The sequence below is a fragment of the Corvus cornix genome, chromosome 2 (assembly GCF_000738735.6).
Source record: "Corvus cornix cornix isolate S_Up_H32 chromosome 2, ASM73873v5, whole genome shotgun sequence".
Taxonomy (NCBI): domain Eukaryota; kingdom Metazoa; phylum Chordata; class Aves; order Passeriformes; family Corvidae; genus Corvus; species Corvus cornix.
Window position 1 is genome coordinate 29,472,614 of NC_046333.1, and position 17,077 is coordinate 29,489,690.

A 17,077-nucleotide genomic window follows, 5' to 3' on the forward strand; every position below is an offset into this window, starting at 1 on the left:
TCTGGAAGTGCTCACACCCTCTGCTTCATGGTCAGCAAATCTTAGCTCTGTAAGTAGATGTTAATGTTGAAGATTTTATCTACGGGATGAGAGAGAGTCACCAGCAGACTTCACAGAGTTGCATTGTGTATGTGGTGAAAACTATATATAAATATTAGAGTAGTAGAAACCAAGCAACTGTGGTGATGCTCAACTGCCTGAGTAGCTTCAACTCAGCTCAAAGGAGTTTTGGGATCCTTTCTTTGTGTTAAAATCTGCAGCTGGTCTCACCATAGTCATCTTTTCTTTCCTCCTGTGTGTAGGCGTCATCGCAGTGGTGATCTTCACCATCCTCTGCACCTTGGTGTTCCTGATCCGCTACATGTTCCGCCACAAGGGAACCTACCACACCAACGAGGCCAAAGGGGCAGAGTCAGCCGAGAGTGCCGACGCCGCCATCATGAACAATGACCCCAACTTCACGGAGACCATAGACGAGAGCAAGAAGGAATGGCTTATCTAAGCCCACGGGGATGGGGCCTGGGGTGGGATATGAGCTGGGCCAGGGTGGGACTGGGATGACTCTTGCAGTGGAGAGAGAACACTCTGTGCCGGACACTTGAGCACACATAGGATAAAAAGATCAGCACAACTGGAGGAGCAAGTGACAGGAAAATACCACTGAGACTGGAGAAAAAACAAAAAGAATATCTCAAGCATTTAAAAAAATACTTTTTAATATTTATTTACAGCAAATTGCCCCTTCTGTATCCCAACAACTACAACAAAGATCAGTTTTGCAGCTTCAGCATTGGTTACAATTTTAAGTAATACCTGTCTATTTCTGTGTGTGTTTAGAGATGTTCTGGATACCTGTGACAAGAAACAGGGCTGGTTTTTTACAATTTTTAAAAGCTGTTTGAAATGTGGGTGGTTCTGTCCTGAGAACAAGTGGCAGCCCTTTCTTCCCGGTGTGGTATTCGTTCCTGGCTGGCCACTTCCCCGCAGGCTGCCCTCAGCGCCGCACTTTGGCCACATCACCGTTATCTCGGTGGCGTTGATCCAGGGGTTCAGGCTGGGGGTGGGACAGGGGGGTGAGGACTAATGCAAATCTTACTCGCCAGTTTCTCAACGTCTCATTGGTCCATGTCAGCCCCGGCAGGACCCATCTTCTTGACCCAGGCACCTCACTGATTGTGTGCAATTCTCATCAACAATGTAAAAATACTATTATTACGACTACTACTATTACTAGTAAAGAGGATTATCATAAGCACAGGAGGCTTTAAAGGTTTTTTGTATTATTTTGTTGGTCTCTGAGGGAGGATGATGCTGTGTGAGTATGTAGACCTAGTCTGTTTCTGTGTCTTTGTCTATGGCACTGGTGACCTGGTGCACATGCCAGGTTAAACTCAACTCTGCCTGTGGCATATTGGCATATACTGTACATTGTAGTAGGGAATTAGAGCCAGACTTTGTTTGCTTCTGTTTCTTCATAATAGGCTGTCATAGAAATATTAGTATGGCTTTAGTCAATGCATTTGAACCCACAGGCTTCACATACTTCTTTTTTTCAACCTGAGAGTAGCAATTTATTCCTTAAATTCCTTGTTTCAGTCCCATTGCAAGGAAAGCCTCTGCTGGCAGCGCTTGCACAGTCAGGAAGGTGAGGCAAAGGAGGCTTGAAAACTCTGCCTCCAGAGCACATGAGAAACACACAGCATGCTGGTGAGAGTTACTTTTCAATATGGAGATTTACCCAAACTGTTTTACTGTCTTTGTAAGGCATTTTTAAAAATAGCAAGGCCAATGCCAAGTACAGCACTGCATCCCATTTTTCCTCTCAAATCAGGAAAGTCGTAAGTGTCACCTGAACAGCAGGCAGCTAGTAGGAAAGACAAAGGGGCAGCCTGAAGACCTAATATCCTTTGGTGGCAATAACAAAGCTTTAGCTTTCCCTCTGTAGAGACGCATGGTTCTCCTATGGTCTGAATTGATAGGAATTTAAGGCCTTAATGGACAGGTTGTGCAGTGGAACAGAATGAAGGATTGAATATACTGCAGGGCTTTGCCACGTGCTAAAAGAACAGAAACAATACCAAGAATTTCCCTTTAAAAGTATTTATTCTTGTGACAGTCCTAGATTTGCTTTATCTTTAATATTTCTGTGTTTAGTACGCACAGATTTAATTCATTTTTCTGCACTATAAGGATTTATTTTTCACCCAAATGTGCAAACTACTACATTGAGCAGTGCTAACATTTTTAATTTCCCTCTTTCTTTTGTTCCAACTTTCATTATTCTAATTGACACTTTAAAAATAAATTAAAAAATCATGTAGGGGGAAGAAAATATTTGAGTCTTACCAAACAAGACACTGATAAGCACAATTTGTCAGAAAGACAGGCCTGATAGTTTGGGTATTAAGGATGGTAGTCTAAAGTCCTGTTCTTGAGGAACATTATCATTGAACATAGATATCAGAGCAAATCAAGCCCATTAATTTCTTCTATTTATGGATTTGGAATTATCATACAAGAGAGTTGCCAGTTTCAAAAAAAAATACTGTTTCTCAGGTAATATAAGTGGCAGAGAGGTTCAGGTAGGCTTAAAACTTACCTCTGTCACTCTTGTGCTCTGCAGTCTTTTGCCTTGCCTCCAGTGTTAACCTCTTCCTCTCTTGTCTGTAATCAAGCAGATGAGTCCTGGGTTTAATCATGAGTGTAAAATAAGTCTTCTCACCTTGGAGAATATCAGCAGGGGATGGATCTACCCTGCACCACCATTCAGCAAACCACATAGCAATCACAGGTGTCTCTGTAGGATTGAAAAGGCTTTATCTTTTCTATATGATTTTATGTTTCATTTTATTTTAATGGTATTTTAGTCCAGTCTGGAAAACATCCTTGCCTGCAACTTCAAGCTACCAAGTGAAGTGAATAGAGCATCATCTGCATAGATTGGGATTTGGTTTGCAGAAAAAAAACTCGGAATTTAATGTCTGTGAGGAAGATCAGACTTATGTATCCTGAGAGACTAGAGTCCTCTGCTACTTATGTGGGAGAGACAGATTTAACAGCTGTAGTGTAAATTGCCAAATTCCTCTGCATGGTACTAGAAGGGAAAGATGGCTTGGTCTCCATGTCTAACCAAGTTCTTGGCAAAGCAAGAGGCAGCTGTCTCTGGGTTATGGCAGTGAGGCCTGTGACACCTATTCACTGATTTTCTAAAAAACTACCAGCTAGTCTCCCACAACCCTGTAAGCCAGAACTTCTGGCAAATAACCTTTGACCATTGCATAAGCTATAGTTATAAATTAGTGTCTTAAGTTTGAAAAACAGTTTGAATTTCTGAAACCAAGTCATGAGCATCTGCACCTCTCCATTGACTGGATACCGTGGACCTTTTTATGTGAAATACATTAGTGCTGTGCTAAAATACAGTCACTTTCATAACTCTAGAAACCTTTAATTATTAGAATTTTTGTTTCTCCTTGAACTGGGCCTTAGACATGATATTATCGATGAGCAGCTGGTCTCTGTATAGGCATTTGGTGACTTTGGGTGAATTCCTGCCTGTCTGCTTTGTATTTAATTTCTGAGAATGGTGTATGTTTAATTATAGGCAGTGGTCATTCAGCATCCTGTCAGTGAAGCAGGAGCAGGCTCTGAGACATAGCCTGTGTATTTTGCTAGCAATAGGTCTGTTCTGAGGATTTCTTCCTCTGCAAGCCCATCATTGAAGGATGAAACAACATCCATAGTTTATTTCACCCACTCTTACTTGTGCCAAAATACCATGTTGTTTAACAGGTATGTGGGAAAATCTGTTGGAGGGGAGAGTGGATCCTACTTTTATAAAACTCTGTACTTTCCCCAAAGAATATTAAAATAATCAGTCTTTTATCACCTGTTTTTTAGCCGTTTCACCTATTTGAACTGTGCAGAAAAATGTAGCTTCTTGTACTGGTTTGGGAACCAAAGTGTCCCAGCTGTGTTTCTAAAGGGTCATTCCCGACACCACAGGAAATGATGGCAAAACTGCCACCAGCAGTGGGGAGAGCAAGACTGGGCTGGAGATCAGAGCTCTCAGTGTTAGTGAAATAATGTAAGCAATATTTTGGATTCTCATTCACAAGACTTGCAGACCACCAGGTAATGAGACATGGAGCTCTAAAGAGACAAAACAATGGAAAACCTATTTTGATGTCAGCCCAGCCTCAAGGGAAATCCGCAATCCAGTCTGGCGGTTTTGAATCAGGTCTTTCATGCGCTGATTGTTCCATATTTACTGATAGAAAATTCAGATGTATGAAATAGGAGTATGTATCTTTAACTTGTACTGGAGCATTTCTGCTTTGTATTTTTTGTGTCTTAAACTTTACCTGTACCTTTTATATCTCTTCTAGCAGTTACTACTTCAAAGGTACGGCAGCATTTTAGCGTCATGCTCTAGGCAGCATGATACATGTGAGGGGATGGTCATCACAAATATTTTAGTAAGACTGCCGAAGCAGTGGTGTGTATGTACAAGTTTATTGTACTGATAAGAGCTCAATTAAAACAATGTCCTTTAATGGCAGATTCATCTAATTTCCAGGGTATCTGTTGAAATGTGAAGCTATCTAAATTCAACAAGCAATAGCTTTCAATATGGTTTCTCCCATGAATGATTTTACATTCCATCAAGCATGGTGATCCTGAAAGGATGTCATTTTTGAAAAGCAGAACCTAAATTCTGGTAATCAGATGTCATTATCCATCCTAGAGAAATTAAACAGAAACTTTACTTTCTAACAGCAACAGCATGCAAATTAGAATGAATGAAGGGCAGTGTGTTTGTATGCATAAATATCTTTTGTGAATGTCTTTCCTTTTAACTAAAGTTCTATTAGAAACCAGATTGGTAAATAAAGAGGAGGGGGGAAAAAAGGAGAAAGACATTTGAAATAGTTTTAATCACTGTAACAGCTGTTTCCTCATGCTTTGGATATTCTGTTCACTGCCCATATTTTTAACTTCTCTAGTGCCAGGAAATCAGTTTGGAAAGGACAGAAGTTGGAATGACCTCTTAAGAAAAGAACCCCAGTACATGAAAAAAGGTACTCCGGAATGCAGTTATATGCTGGAAGAGAGGGTGCTAAAATCAGGGAAGATTTACTGAAGTGCAAGTGTGTTCCTCCTGCATCAGAGTTATCTGTTACGGAATGTACATCTGTACTCGTTGTGGTGGGCAGAGGGTCTGAGAGCAGGGTTTGGATAGAAATTTAATGACTGCCTTTCTGCTTTTTCCCTTTCTGATCACTTTGCAGTTAGCAGCAAGCAGTCTGCTATCAGTTCTGCTCACATTTGTTACTGCAGATTCGGTGGCATTGCCAGCCTCACAAGGGTTACATACGACAAATGACTGAGTGTGGGTTGTTTGCTTTCCTTTCCTGCCGTAACTCCGTCCTTTCCTTCATGAATGAGAGCCTTTTATTGAAACTGTCAAGAAAAATGTATGCCCAGCTCAACAGACTTGTGTCTGTTCCTTTCAATAAACTACCTTATCAGGCTTTAAAATATTTTTATGACATGAAGCATTTTATAAAAGAACTATGCAAGTGAATGGGAGAGTGTGAAACCTAGGCAAAGAAGCATCAGTGCAACAACCACCTGAATCACAGGGACTGTTGCTCTGTCTACAGCATGCATTGCCTTAACCACCCACCAAATCCCTGGATCCCTCCAAGACCTTCACTTCCTTTGTGGAATATAATAGTGGCAAAGTCCTGGTGGGATACTGTGTGACCGTGTTCTGGCCATTCTTTTGTGCTGACTGCTGCAGCCCCTAGGAATATTTTTCATTTAAAAAAAAATCTCTAGGACAAAGAGATGGGAGTGAAGGTTCAAGTGTAAAGCCCGACTGATACTTGAACTCTGTGACACAAAGAGTCTTTGCTCCCTCTGTTGCCACACGTGTCTACTGCAGGCATGTGGGTGTGCACGTGCACCTCCAAAACCTAAGGCTATTCGGGATGCGATGTCTGCACCACTCGGGCAATTGCTGCCGTAGTGTGGGTGGATAAGATACCAAACTTGCTCCAAATCCATGAGTCTGCAGTGCTAGCAAACTCACTCGCTCTTGAATTAAGTGCAATTTTGGAGATAAACTCAGACTGTGCCCTACAGTAGCAGGCACATATGGTGCCTCAAATGAGACAAGACTTGGACCTGGGAATGGAAAAGCATTTATTTAACAATCCGTAACACAGTTCTTTTAACTCTGACTTTCACAAATAAACAGATTTCTTCTTGAGGCACTATGCTCAAAACTCTGATTATGCCAACAGCTTAAGAATCAGGAAGAGAAGGGGCCAATTCATGGCTTTTTTACACAAAAAGTCTTTTTTAAAAAGTCACCATAAAAAAAAAATCTTGGTATCAACAGGTTTTTTCACAGAGCAGTATTTCTTTTCACTAGTCTTCTATTTTCAAAGTATCATGTGAGAAAAGCTGAGCAATTATTTAAGCACAACCAGAACCACTTCAGTGAAAAGGGGGTAAGATATACTCTGGAAATACACATATAAGCAAGTAACAAATATAGCACATTCTGCTTCTTCTGTGATTCAGCTTCCAATAACGTCTACTTGTAGTCCCACTGCTGTTGTTTCCTTAAGGAAAAGCGTCTGGATTAAACAACAAACATAAAAGTGTGTACCTTTAGTTTTGCCATAGATTAATGTTCTTGCTTGGTATGTAATAGGGTATTAAAGAAGAGCAAATTGTTATTTCCTCAGATTCCATAGCATTAATTCTGCTGTCTCCCAAGGGTCAGGGATATACTATCACCATATTAATTATAACGTATAGGTATTTATACTGATAATATTCGACAACTGGCATTCTGAATTCTGCACAGAGCTGCTCTAAGAAACTCTAATTTATTGAAAAGGCTGGTAGATGACATTTTCTGACAGGTGAGAAATGTAAATAACTGGAATGACACTAGAACACAAACCATTTGAGGAAATGCTTAGCATGCAGAACAATAAACTGTACCAGAGGTTCTTGCCTTCCAGTCAGGAGTTTGGGGTAGGTACAGTGCTGTGGCCAGTTATATATTGCCATGTGTTCCTTGCCTTTTTGGCCAAGGTATTTGAGCTCCTGTTGTTCACATGCTTTGAAACAGGCTGTTGCAAGACTACAGCTGAAGATGTGAAACTTAAGCAAGCCACTCTAGGCTGCTGGTGAGAGTACAGAGTCACAAGTCCCAAGCTCTTCTACCTGCTTAGAAGACAATTCTCAGATTGTTGCTGCCTGTCCCTGTCTTTTGTCACTTTTTCTCCATCTTATAGAACATCACAGATTGAAAGGGACCACAAAAGACCTTCTGGTCCAACCTTTTGTGGGAAAGGGAACCTAGATGAGATAATCTAGCATCCTGTCCAGTCATACTGGTTTTTTCCCCACTGACTCCATTTCCAGGGTGGTAGGCTGTCTTCAGGCTCTTTAAGACAGACAGAGTCACTGGAGCAAGGCAACAAACTCTTGAATCAGCCAGAAAACAGTAAAGTTAGATGACTCATGTCAGGTGGAAGCAGGCTTCATCTGGAACATTTCCAGCCTAACAGCTCTCCGTCATTTCATCATGGCTTTGGTTAGCAATGGAGCAACTAGCCAGGTCTGTGTATTATTTTTCTAACCCCATGCATGTAAGATAAATTAACTTGGCTGAATAAAGACAAGGTAGCCATCCACTGTATGCTAATGTTTGTTCTCTGAACGGCACATTCTCATGCTTACAGTGCGTGTGTCACTGAAGGAGTCTGACCCTGGCATAGTCAATAAATCTTTCACAAGCTGAACAAATAGCCCTGCACTGCTTTGTCTTGAAAAACTCCTTTGGGTAAACGTTTAAAAGTAGATCTATGGTTTGCCATCATAAAACACTGGACGCAGTATCAGCAGCTAGTTGTAAGTTATTTCTGTTATAAAATCAAGGTCTGTCTGCAGAGTTTTCTTGTGTGACTTGCACTAATGAGACCTTTATTCCTGAAGCATAAACTACTACAACAGGGTAAGGTAACAAAGAGAAATTGCCTTTGCTGCACACTCTGAAACACAGCGTAAAGACCCTTTCATTACGCAGTTCCTGGTAAGAGTAAGCAGTAAGATCTCTGTAGACATCTAATGTTTCCTTTTTTCCAAACCCCTCTACCCATTACTCCAAGGAAAGAAAATTGCTGACAGGTCTGAGTTTTTTCACATCTCTTTCTCTACTTTAGAAGTGTTCCCTCCCACTGACAAATTTACTGCCTTTCACTGTCATCTTTAAACTCCTTCTCAGCAGTGCTTGCTACTTTGAGCAGGTGAAGACTTTCACCTTCCTAAAATGTAACCATTGTAGTGAAAGGGTTATGTGCTGTCATTCCTGTCATCTTTTGTATTTGCAGCAGGTTTTTTATCTGTTCATAGTACTCAGTGACTGAAAGTACAAGTTTGGTTTCTGCCATCTGCGGCATTATTTTATAGCTTGTTTATATTTGTTCCAAAATCACAGCATTGTCTGGCAAAGAGAATCTGGAAATTAGGCAGCTGCACTTCATTCCACTCATCATGGTTACTTTCTATTGCTTGGTTCAAATTTTCCCAAGAGATATCAATAATGAAATTAATGTCTAGCAAAAGCTGGCATCTATTTTCCTTAGGGCCACAGGATGTCAGATTGAGCTCTTAGCCATCCCCTTCCCTTGTGCTTTTGTAGCAGCTATACAAGGCTGCTGTAATCTTCAAGGTAGGACACAAACAAATGATATTATAAAAGCTTCTAGTGGTTTTAGTCTCTTGGAGCCTTAAAGGTCTGCCTCAGCAGGGCCAACAAGTCCACCCCCCTACAGGTTTCAGTTATGAGCACATCCAAGAAAATTCTCAACATTGGTTACTAAATAGTTTTATTTTCATTGGATCAGCATCTCGGAGGGGAAAAAATGATTCTGTGTGTGGAATACCTGAGATACTACACTTACCCCATTGTAACTCCTGCATTGTATCTGATCTTTTGAAGCTCCAACTGCTTAAGAGAAGGTATCAGAGTCACTTGAATAAAGAAGTCTAAGGCATCACTTGGTTCCTATTAACTATGAAGCAGAGAGAACTGGCTTTCCACAGATCTGCTTTGCATGGTCAGTCTCAGCCACACACGAGCAATGGGGAACTTTTCCTCTGCCCTTCAGTGGATCAAGACCCATCAGTGGGCTGGCTGGGCAGGTGTCATATAAATTATTTTCAGTCCTAATGAGCTGACTCACACGTTGAGCAGCCTGCGTCCAGGGAGTTCCTCTGACACAACAGCATGATTTGGCACAATATTCCTGAAAGGCTTCAGCTCCCCAACAACTCTGCTACCCCATTTGACTACTGCTAATTAAAAGAAGCCTGATGGAAATTACCTATACTGAATTAATCCTACATGTGGATGCCAATCCTAACTAAGAGTGCTTAATTTCATGGAGATTAAATAGATTTCCCCCCCATCATGGAGTGCTTGGGCTGTGCTCAGTCTGATGCTTCTTACTGACGTATATAAATAGAGATATAGAGATAAATAGATATTTTTATGGAGATGTTTTATAAGTGGCCTTTACTTTGTGCATGGTAACTATTGCCAAACTCGTTATTTAGGAGCTACAGAAATGGCTGGTTCTGCATTTTAGAAAGCAATCAGCTGTCTCTGTTGCAAGGGAGACTTGGGGTACAGGCTTGGATTTTGATTTCTATTATTCAACTATTATTTGCATGGTTTGGATTTGGGTTTTGTCTCAGTATCAGGTTTTTTTCTTTCCTTACTGGTTCTCTGGCAGGGACATATTGGGCTCAAGCAGGAACTTGTTTCTCAATCTTTGAGAGATGGTTTGAAGCCATCGGCGCCATATAACACTTCAGAAACACCTGTCTTGCACAGCCCGTGATGTTGCTCAGTGTGAGGTCCTCAAAACACAGTGTCTTGAGCAGTCTCTTGGGGGTTTCACAGCATAGTGAGGTGCTCCTATTTCGCTGGCTTTGCTTGACAAGATAGCAAGCTAGCAGCAGCTGGTCTATGGGTATAGCCTTGTGAGCAGAAAAAGGGATCAGCAGAGACTGGGACACGAACGATGGTTCAGAATCAGATTCATATACATAGCAGCAGCAGAATATTGTGAAAATTGCTACAGAGGCAGGTCATTTTACTTCCTTTCTTCTTTTACTCCCTTTTTCTTTTTTTTTTTTTTTAAGTACTATTTGTATGCCACTTCTGAGTAATTCATCTCTACCAGCCAGCCAGCTCTCAATAACCTGGGCTGCTGGCTAGGGATGGAAGCGCAGTTGTCCTTTCTTACTGATCTAGCTCCTGCTGCTGTGGAGCAGTACCCAGGAAAAAACAGGGCCATTAGCTATTAGGAAAGCAAAAGCAGCCTCTCACCCCTTCCCTCCAAACCAGGTGGAAATCCAATCCCAGGGTTATGTGCCTACAAAGCTGGCCCAATTTCCTGTCAGGTGAACCAAGACCTTGTCTGTTTGCAGTTAATCTAGTCCACAAGTTTCTTTCTTGAGCACAATTTTCCCATGGGACGCATAACCAGGAGATGACAGTTACCCTAATTAAACAAAAATGTGTATATTAAAAAACGTCCTAATCTGAAAGTATAGTGTATCTGAGATTCCTCTGTTATAGACACTTAGTCTACAAGATTTATGGCTACATTTGCTATGTTATGCTTGAATAAACATATAATTCATTGAAATACACAAGACTGATAAAATATGATCTCTTTAAGGAGAATAAACTGTTTGTAAATTTATAAAGAGTATAATCTGTTAGGCCTTATTTGAAGTATGTACTGTGGTTTGGTAAAAGTACAACATTAAAAGAGCCTTGCCAGATGAGGACTGTTTTTTTGTGTGTGTGTGTGCCTGTGTCATTCCTTTGGAATATTTGATGTCTTCATTTAACACCAAAAAAAAACCAAAAAACAACCAACAACAAACAAACAAAAAAAAACACCAAGAGAAACCACCTTTACAGACTGTGTATAAGAGCCTGAGATAAACTGCAGAGGGCTCTTCAGATTTCTGTGTACAGTGACTCAATGGAGGGAACAGGTGAATCTCTTCTTCTGAATAATTTGGAAACAAAAATATCCAGTTTCTTTTGGAAACAAAAGTGGTTGGTAGCATTACTGACTGGCTAGAGATTTTTTAAGAAGGTTTCATAACATCGGTAGAAAGAATTCAGACCAATGCACATTCAAATATTGTTTATTTAACAGGGGAAAGGTCTAAGGAAGCTTTGGGCCCCTTCAGAGCAAGAGCTGGTGTGCCACAGGCTGCGGACACACGGTCATTGGACAATGACTAGTGTTGCCCATGGAGCTACTCATTAGGGGAGCAGACATCCCAGAGGCTGCTCTTCCTGCAACCATCCTCCTGCCTTGGCCCTGTGCACAGCAGCAACAGCTTTCTGGCACTCTACTAATGGGCTGCTACTTCTACTTCTCCTGCCAGTTCTCCCTCTGTGTGCAGCCCAGCTGTGGGTACTGAAGACATGCCAGTGCTTCCCACGGAACAGAAAACCAAGCTATTGTACTCACAAAGCAGTGGCCCGCTGCCTCTCTGTGCAAGGTTTCGGGGTTTCCTCAGCTGGCTCCTTATTGCAGGCAACTCCTCCTCCCTCAGGCCACTATGTGAGCCCTTCCCTGAAATTCAGCAAGAGAAAGACGATCTGCCTGGGGATTGGAGGGGAGAGGGATTCTCATCTCTGAAAACCCTCTGGTTTGCTAGTGAAACCTCAGGAGCTGCCTTCAGCCTTTGAGGGATATAGCCCAGGGTAGGTCAGATCAAAGGTGTGCCTCATGTCAAGGCCTGGTTTTGTCACACCCAAAAGCAGATGTCTAGGGACAATGATAACCAGGTACATCCACAGCACAAAGTACTTGTTCTGCTTCCTCAGAAGAGCCTCTCAGCTGCCAACCATGTGCAGTTAAAGGGGCCAGAGGTGTTTTATGTGTTTAGTCATCTCTTTCAAACCTACCTGCCAAGTGTTTGTGCAGAACAAGTGAGATCTCCTCACAAGTCTAGTCCTTTCAAAACTGTGAAATTCTGTGCTATTTAATTTGAAAAACCCACCAGCAACCGAGCAAGAAGGGGAGTTTTTTCTTTATGTCTGCTTGCTAATGAAACAACCTCACCATGACTTGAAGCAGAGATGCAAAAGAAATCTCTCAAATCTAATTTGTGTTCTGCACAGTTCCAATTACATCTCTGCACGTGCCCATAAAGATCAGTGCATTTTATAATGCTACACTGCACAGCCTTGATACCCAGATAAATCTGCAGCCCTGTGTGATTTGACTTCTGACTGATACTTCCCGTCACCACCTGACAGGATTTGTGGCTTGATCCCACGTTGTGCATGGACTAGAGAATTATTTTTTTGTCTGTAACCTCCTCATCTATCAGTGTGCATGGAAAGTCATGGTGCTTGTATGAGAGGCAGGCAGGCAGACAGACACTCTGCTTTTTTCCCTGGTTTAAAGACAGGCCCCAGCAGCATGGCTGCAGGCTGCCTGACCCTGCCAGCTCCAGCCTGAGCAGCAGCAGCTTTTGGGGGAGAGGAGCAGGGGGGACCTGTGCAAGGTCACCTATCCAGGGAGTTCAAAGCAGGGAGAGGCAGCACAGATCAGGGCTGGAAGGCTTCCTGCAGGAAGAGCGAGACAACAAGCTTCAGGGATGGCAGAAAGAAAGATTTTTTCCTAGGGCTCTGAAAGAGGCTTTGTTAATTTTGCTGCAACCCAGGAGGGCCTGAAAAGTCGTTGAACTGAGAGCAGGATGAAAGAAAGGGGCTACACTCGGAAGGCAGTGCAGACAAGGGGAAGACCTGCTTTGTTTATCTTCTGAATCATCCATCAAAGATGAGAGGTTGTTTTGTTTTGCTTTGCTTTCATTTTCAGAAGTTCCCTTGTGCCAGTTTTGTTTTAGATGAAACCTAACTATGTGGTGGAAAAGCACTTTTGGTATATTCACATCGAGGAAGAACTGTAGGCACTGCTACCTCAAGGTCCTGGCTCATGAAAACTAAGAAAAGCCAGAGGCACCTGACCTCTCCAAACCTCTCCATTCTCATGGATTACATCTGTGATGTTCCATGATGCAATTCTGCAGCAGTCTCTTCCCAGAGAAGGGGTTTGTCTCATCTTGATGGCCAGTCTTGCCTGAATCCCTCAAGCATGGCTGTGGCCTGTGGGGGTTTTTGGACTCAAAAGCCCCAGGAAGAGAGCAAAAGATAGCAACTCTGACAGCTTCATTTCTCCCACCAGCCTTTGTGTTACCCCCCGACGCCTCTCACAGTGTTTTGTACTTCTCCATTTCATCAGTATCCTCAAGCACACAGCAGATTAAACACTGCTTATCCCCAAGCTGTGAACAACACACCTCATTTTCTGTCTATAGAGGACACAGTTGAAAACCCCGAAGGTCCTGAAAGAGTTTCAGGTATTCCTCTCTCTTCCAACAGGTGTGAAGTTCATCAATGCTGAAAATGCATCATTGCAGTGCCTGCTCTTCTAAGGGAGGTCAGCTTGGGTTTTTTTCCAGGAGTGTTAGGAAAGGAATCTTCAGTAGTTGGGCAAAAGGGCTCCCACACCCTCTTGTACTGATGGTTTGACCACTAAGATGAGGCAAAGAACTGCACAGACACAGCAGGTTCAAACTGCTAAGTATTGTAGCAGGATACAGTGAAGGGAAGGGTAGAACCAAGGGGTTTAGCTGCTTGATTTGATTTATAGGGGCTATAGCAAAGAAGCATTTTAAATCCTATCAAATACGAAGCCTCAGAAGTCAATGAGACAGGATATCCCTTTGCAGTGTTGCGCTGGGTAAGCCTGTTAATCTCCAAATCCTGCACTTGTTTCATGATGGGATGTCGTAGGCAGGTCACCATTACTGGCTTTTCTCCATTTCCAGACGCCTGCACATTTAGCTGGATAAGAAGTGAAGTGAAAGTGCTACTTTTGTGTGTAAGGGATTTGGAGGGAATACTTTCTACTGTGATGAAAGAAGGCTTAAACAGCAGAGTTTCAAGCTGGAGAGTTTATTTTGGTGGGGGGAGGAAGTGTGTTGTTTAGTTTGGTTTTGTTTTGGGGGTTTTTTGGTCTTTTTTTTTTTTTTTTTTTTGAAAGGGAGGGAAATGGCAGTCTGTGGGCAAGCATTTCTCAGATTAAGACACGCTCCTGGTTTGTAGATGATTCTTCTAATGGTCCATCAAGGCAGGTGCTCACACTGCCATGGTCAGTCCCCTACCCTGTTCCAGCCACCAGTCTTCACACCAAGCACTGGGCTGTGTGGAACTTGTTATGCACCAGTCCTCTGCATGCCGGGAGCTGTGAAAAAGGTAAACCTGTGTGTCACATCGTAGGAACCTGGATGTGGGGAGCAGGGTGCCCTGAGAGTTAGCATCAGGCACAAACTCAGTTCACACCACAGCAGGAGCATCACAGCAACCTAAAATGGGGCTCTCCCTGCAGGTAGACAACAGAATGGAAGCAAGTAGGCCAAAACCTTGCTGACACTTCCTGCCACCCAGAAGAAGGGTTTGCAGGTGGACATTGTTGTCATGCAAAAATGATATTGTTGACATGCAAAAATGAGCCTGCAGTCATTCTCCTTTGCTTGGTTGATGCCAATTTAACTCAGCCCCAGTGAGGCTGCCAGCTCCCTGGGATGGTTTTCCCACACAGCAGGTATACCTTTGGGAACAGGATGGATGTTTTGGATGCTGGCTTCCCACAACTCACTTGGCAGTGGATGAGCTACAGTAGCTACAAACACACCTCTGTGAGCTGAGGGTGCAATTGCATCTGCTCTCAGAGCAGCCAAGGCCAGAGCTATTTTCAGGATGATTAACAAGACAACAGTCCAGGCCACTGCAGCACGCAGAAGGCCAGTGGTTTTTTTACTGGTGTTAGGGCTTTCAGACCTAGCAAGGTGTTTAGCTTTAGTCCAGAACAAACTTCTAAACCTCCCTGCTTCCACGTTCCCAGTGTTCTTATATTTGTGAAGTCCACAAGGACTCTTTCACACTGACAGAAAGAATAATTACTCTGATGCATTGCAATAAGTTGCAATAAATTGCATTGACTTTCTTCTCCCTTTTTTTCTCTCCTTCTACTACTTGTTCAATTGATTTTGGGATGAAGCATGCAATCATAACTCACTCACAGTGTCACAGCAGGGACTGAATTACCTAAGGGAAAAGAGTTGGAGGAGGGAGGAGTCTGTGGAGGACCATTACATCTTCCTTCTTTTCTACAGACCTGAACTGCTTTTAGGGCAATTCAGTGCTGGGTACGCCAAGGAGACACAAGCAGAAACTTGAGCTAAATAATGGTGAAAAGTCTTATTGTGGCCTGTCACAAGTGTGATTAATGACATCTGGCAGGCAGACACAGGGGAAAGAAGAAAAGGCAGCATGGAGGATGGAAGAGTGGCACTCATCACAGGCAGTGCAGCCAGCAGCTCATGGGCAGAGAGAGACGAGGATGGAAGGCGAGGTGAGCCCAAGTACCACTGAAGTTGTGAGCATCATTTCATTTTTAAGGGCATCAGACGTGGGAGAACACAATGGAAACCATCTTCCTGTGTGAAGAGGCCACTGTGGATGGCAGTGTAAAGTATTATTCAGTTTCAGGAGGAGAACTCAGTGTGATACAGTAAGCAGTAAGAAAGGTTTGAAAAAGGGCAGGGAAGATAAAACAGAAATGCCAAGATCTCTGGAGTCAGTTTAGGAGATTTTGAGTGCCACTGGACACCTCATACCCTCCAATGGGGAGGGTTTCTAGTGCTAATGATAGATATTGTCACTAGGGACTCAGCCTCAATAAACATTACCAGCTCCTTCTCTACATCTCACTTCTTCCATTAATACTTCCATTTGCTGCAGAGAATGCCCTTGAGATTTATGGCAGAACAGCAATGGCATTTTGGACTTCTGTCACGAATTGCATTTTATTACTGGAAGCTGAAGGATTAGGGGGATAAAAATAATTAAAGCTGTTTTTAAAAAATAGTCTAAACTGAAAATATTTTAAAAGCTTCCAGTAACAAAATAACCATCAGAAGTTAATATGCTAGCAGCATCTAAGTATTATCTTTTATGCACTGACTGACTGGTTATGATCTGGGGCAAAGTCCTCTTTCTTCCCACCTCCTGCAAGAGTTGGTAAGGAGAAAAGATGCAAAACCTGGTGTATAAGACATACTGGCCAGCTTCTCTTTTCAGTTGTTTTACCTCTCTGTAAATCCACGTGACAGAATTGAAACCTTTTGGATTCAAACTGCCAGCAGAGCCTCGAAGCAGACTGCTTCTGAAGAAGCACCATGAATGATTTTCTTCCAAAATATATCCTGCTGTACAACGGAGCACCTGATTCAGAGCATTTGTGACCTGGTGTAGGTGTGAGTGAAACAAGATGCCAAGTTAGTTATTCTACGAACTGTCATGACAATCTTTGCCTCCCCAGCACAGGCGCAGTGTGACTGGCACCCTGCTATCACCGACAAAAGATGATGTGCATAAAGGATTTGCTCTTGTGTCAGATTAGGGCTTTCCTTAACCCTGTCACACAAATATTCATTGCTGTATTGCTGTGTAGCAATTCCTAGAGGAATCCACAGCTTCGACTACAGAAAGAAATTAACTAGGCTGGCCATCTGCTCCCTGGATTCACCAGCAGGAATTACAATGCATCAGTTGCATATCTCAACATGTCAACAACCTCAGCAGAGTCATAAGGCTCCACAGGTGGAGCTTGCTGGGAATTCAGACAAGCTCCTTGAAAGAGAATTTCAGGAAAGAAAATAAAATAAAATTGAAAAAAAAACCAATACAGCAAAACCAAATAAAGCCAGGCAAAAGCAGCACATGGTTTACTTTCCTGTGGAGTGATTTCTAACAAGCACCATCCTCCTCTATGAGCACAGAGAGCAAGGGCTGGAGTTTTCCTGGACCTTATCAGAACAGCAGGGCCTCCATGGACCTCATTGGAGAGACCAGAGAAGGAAGATAAAACAGGAGACGGGA

General features: G+C 42.6%; 1 protein-coding gene across 1 annotated transcript in view; it reads left to right on the forward strand.

Moving 5' to 3' along the window:
• Nucleotides 1-10,887, forward strand: part of CNTNAP2 (contactin associated protein 2) — a 1,031,909-nt gene extending 1,021,022 nt beyond the window's left edge. Inside the window, exon 24 of the mRNA XM_010398652.4 lies at nt 303-10,887. Coding sequence (XP_010396954.1) covers nt 303-502 — 200 coding nt within the window. The 3' untranslated portion in view covers nt 503-10,887. The remainder of the gene's footprint in view (nt 1-302) is intronic.
• Nucleotides 10,888-17,077: the final 6,190 nt, after the last annotated feature.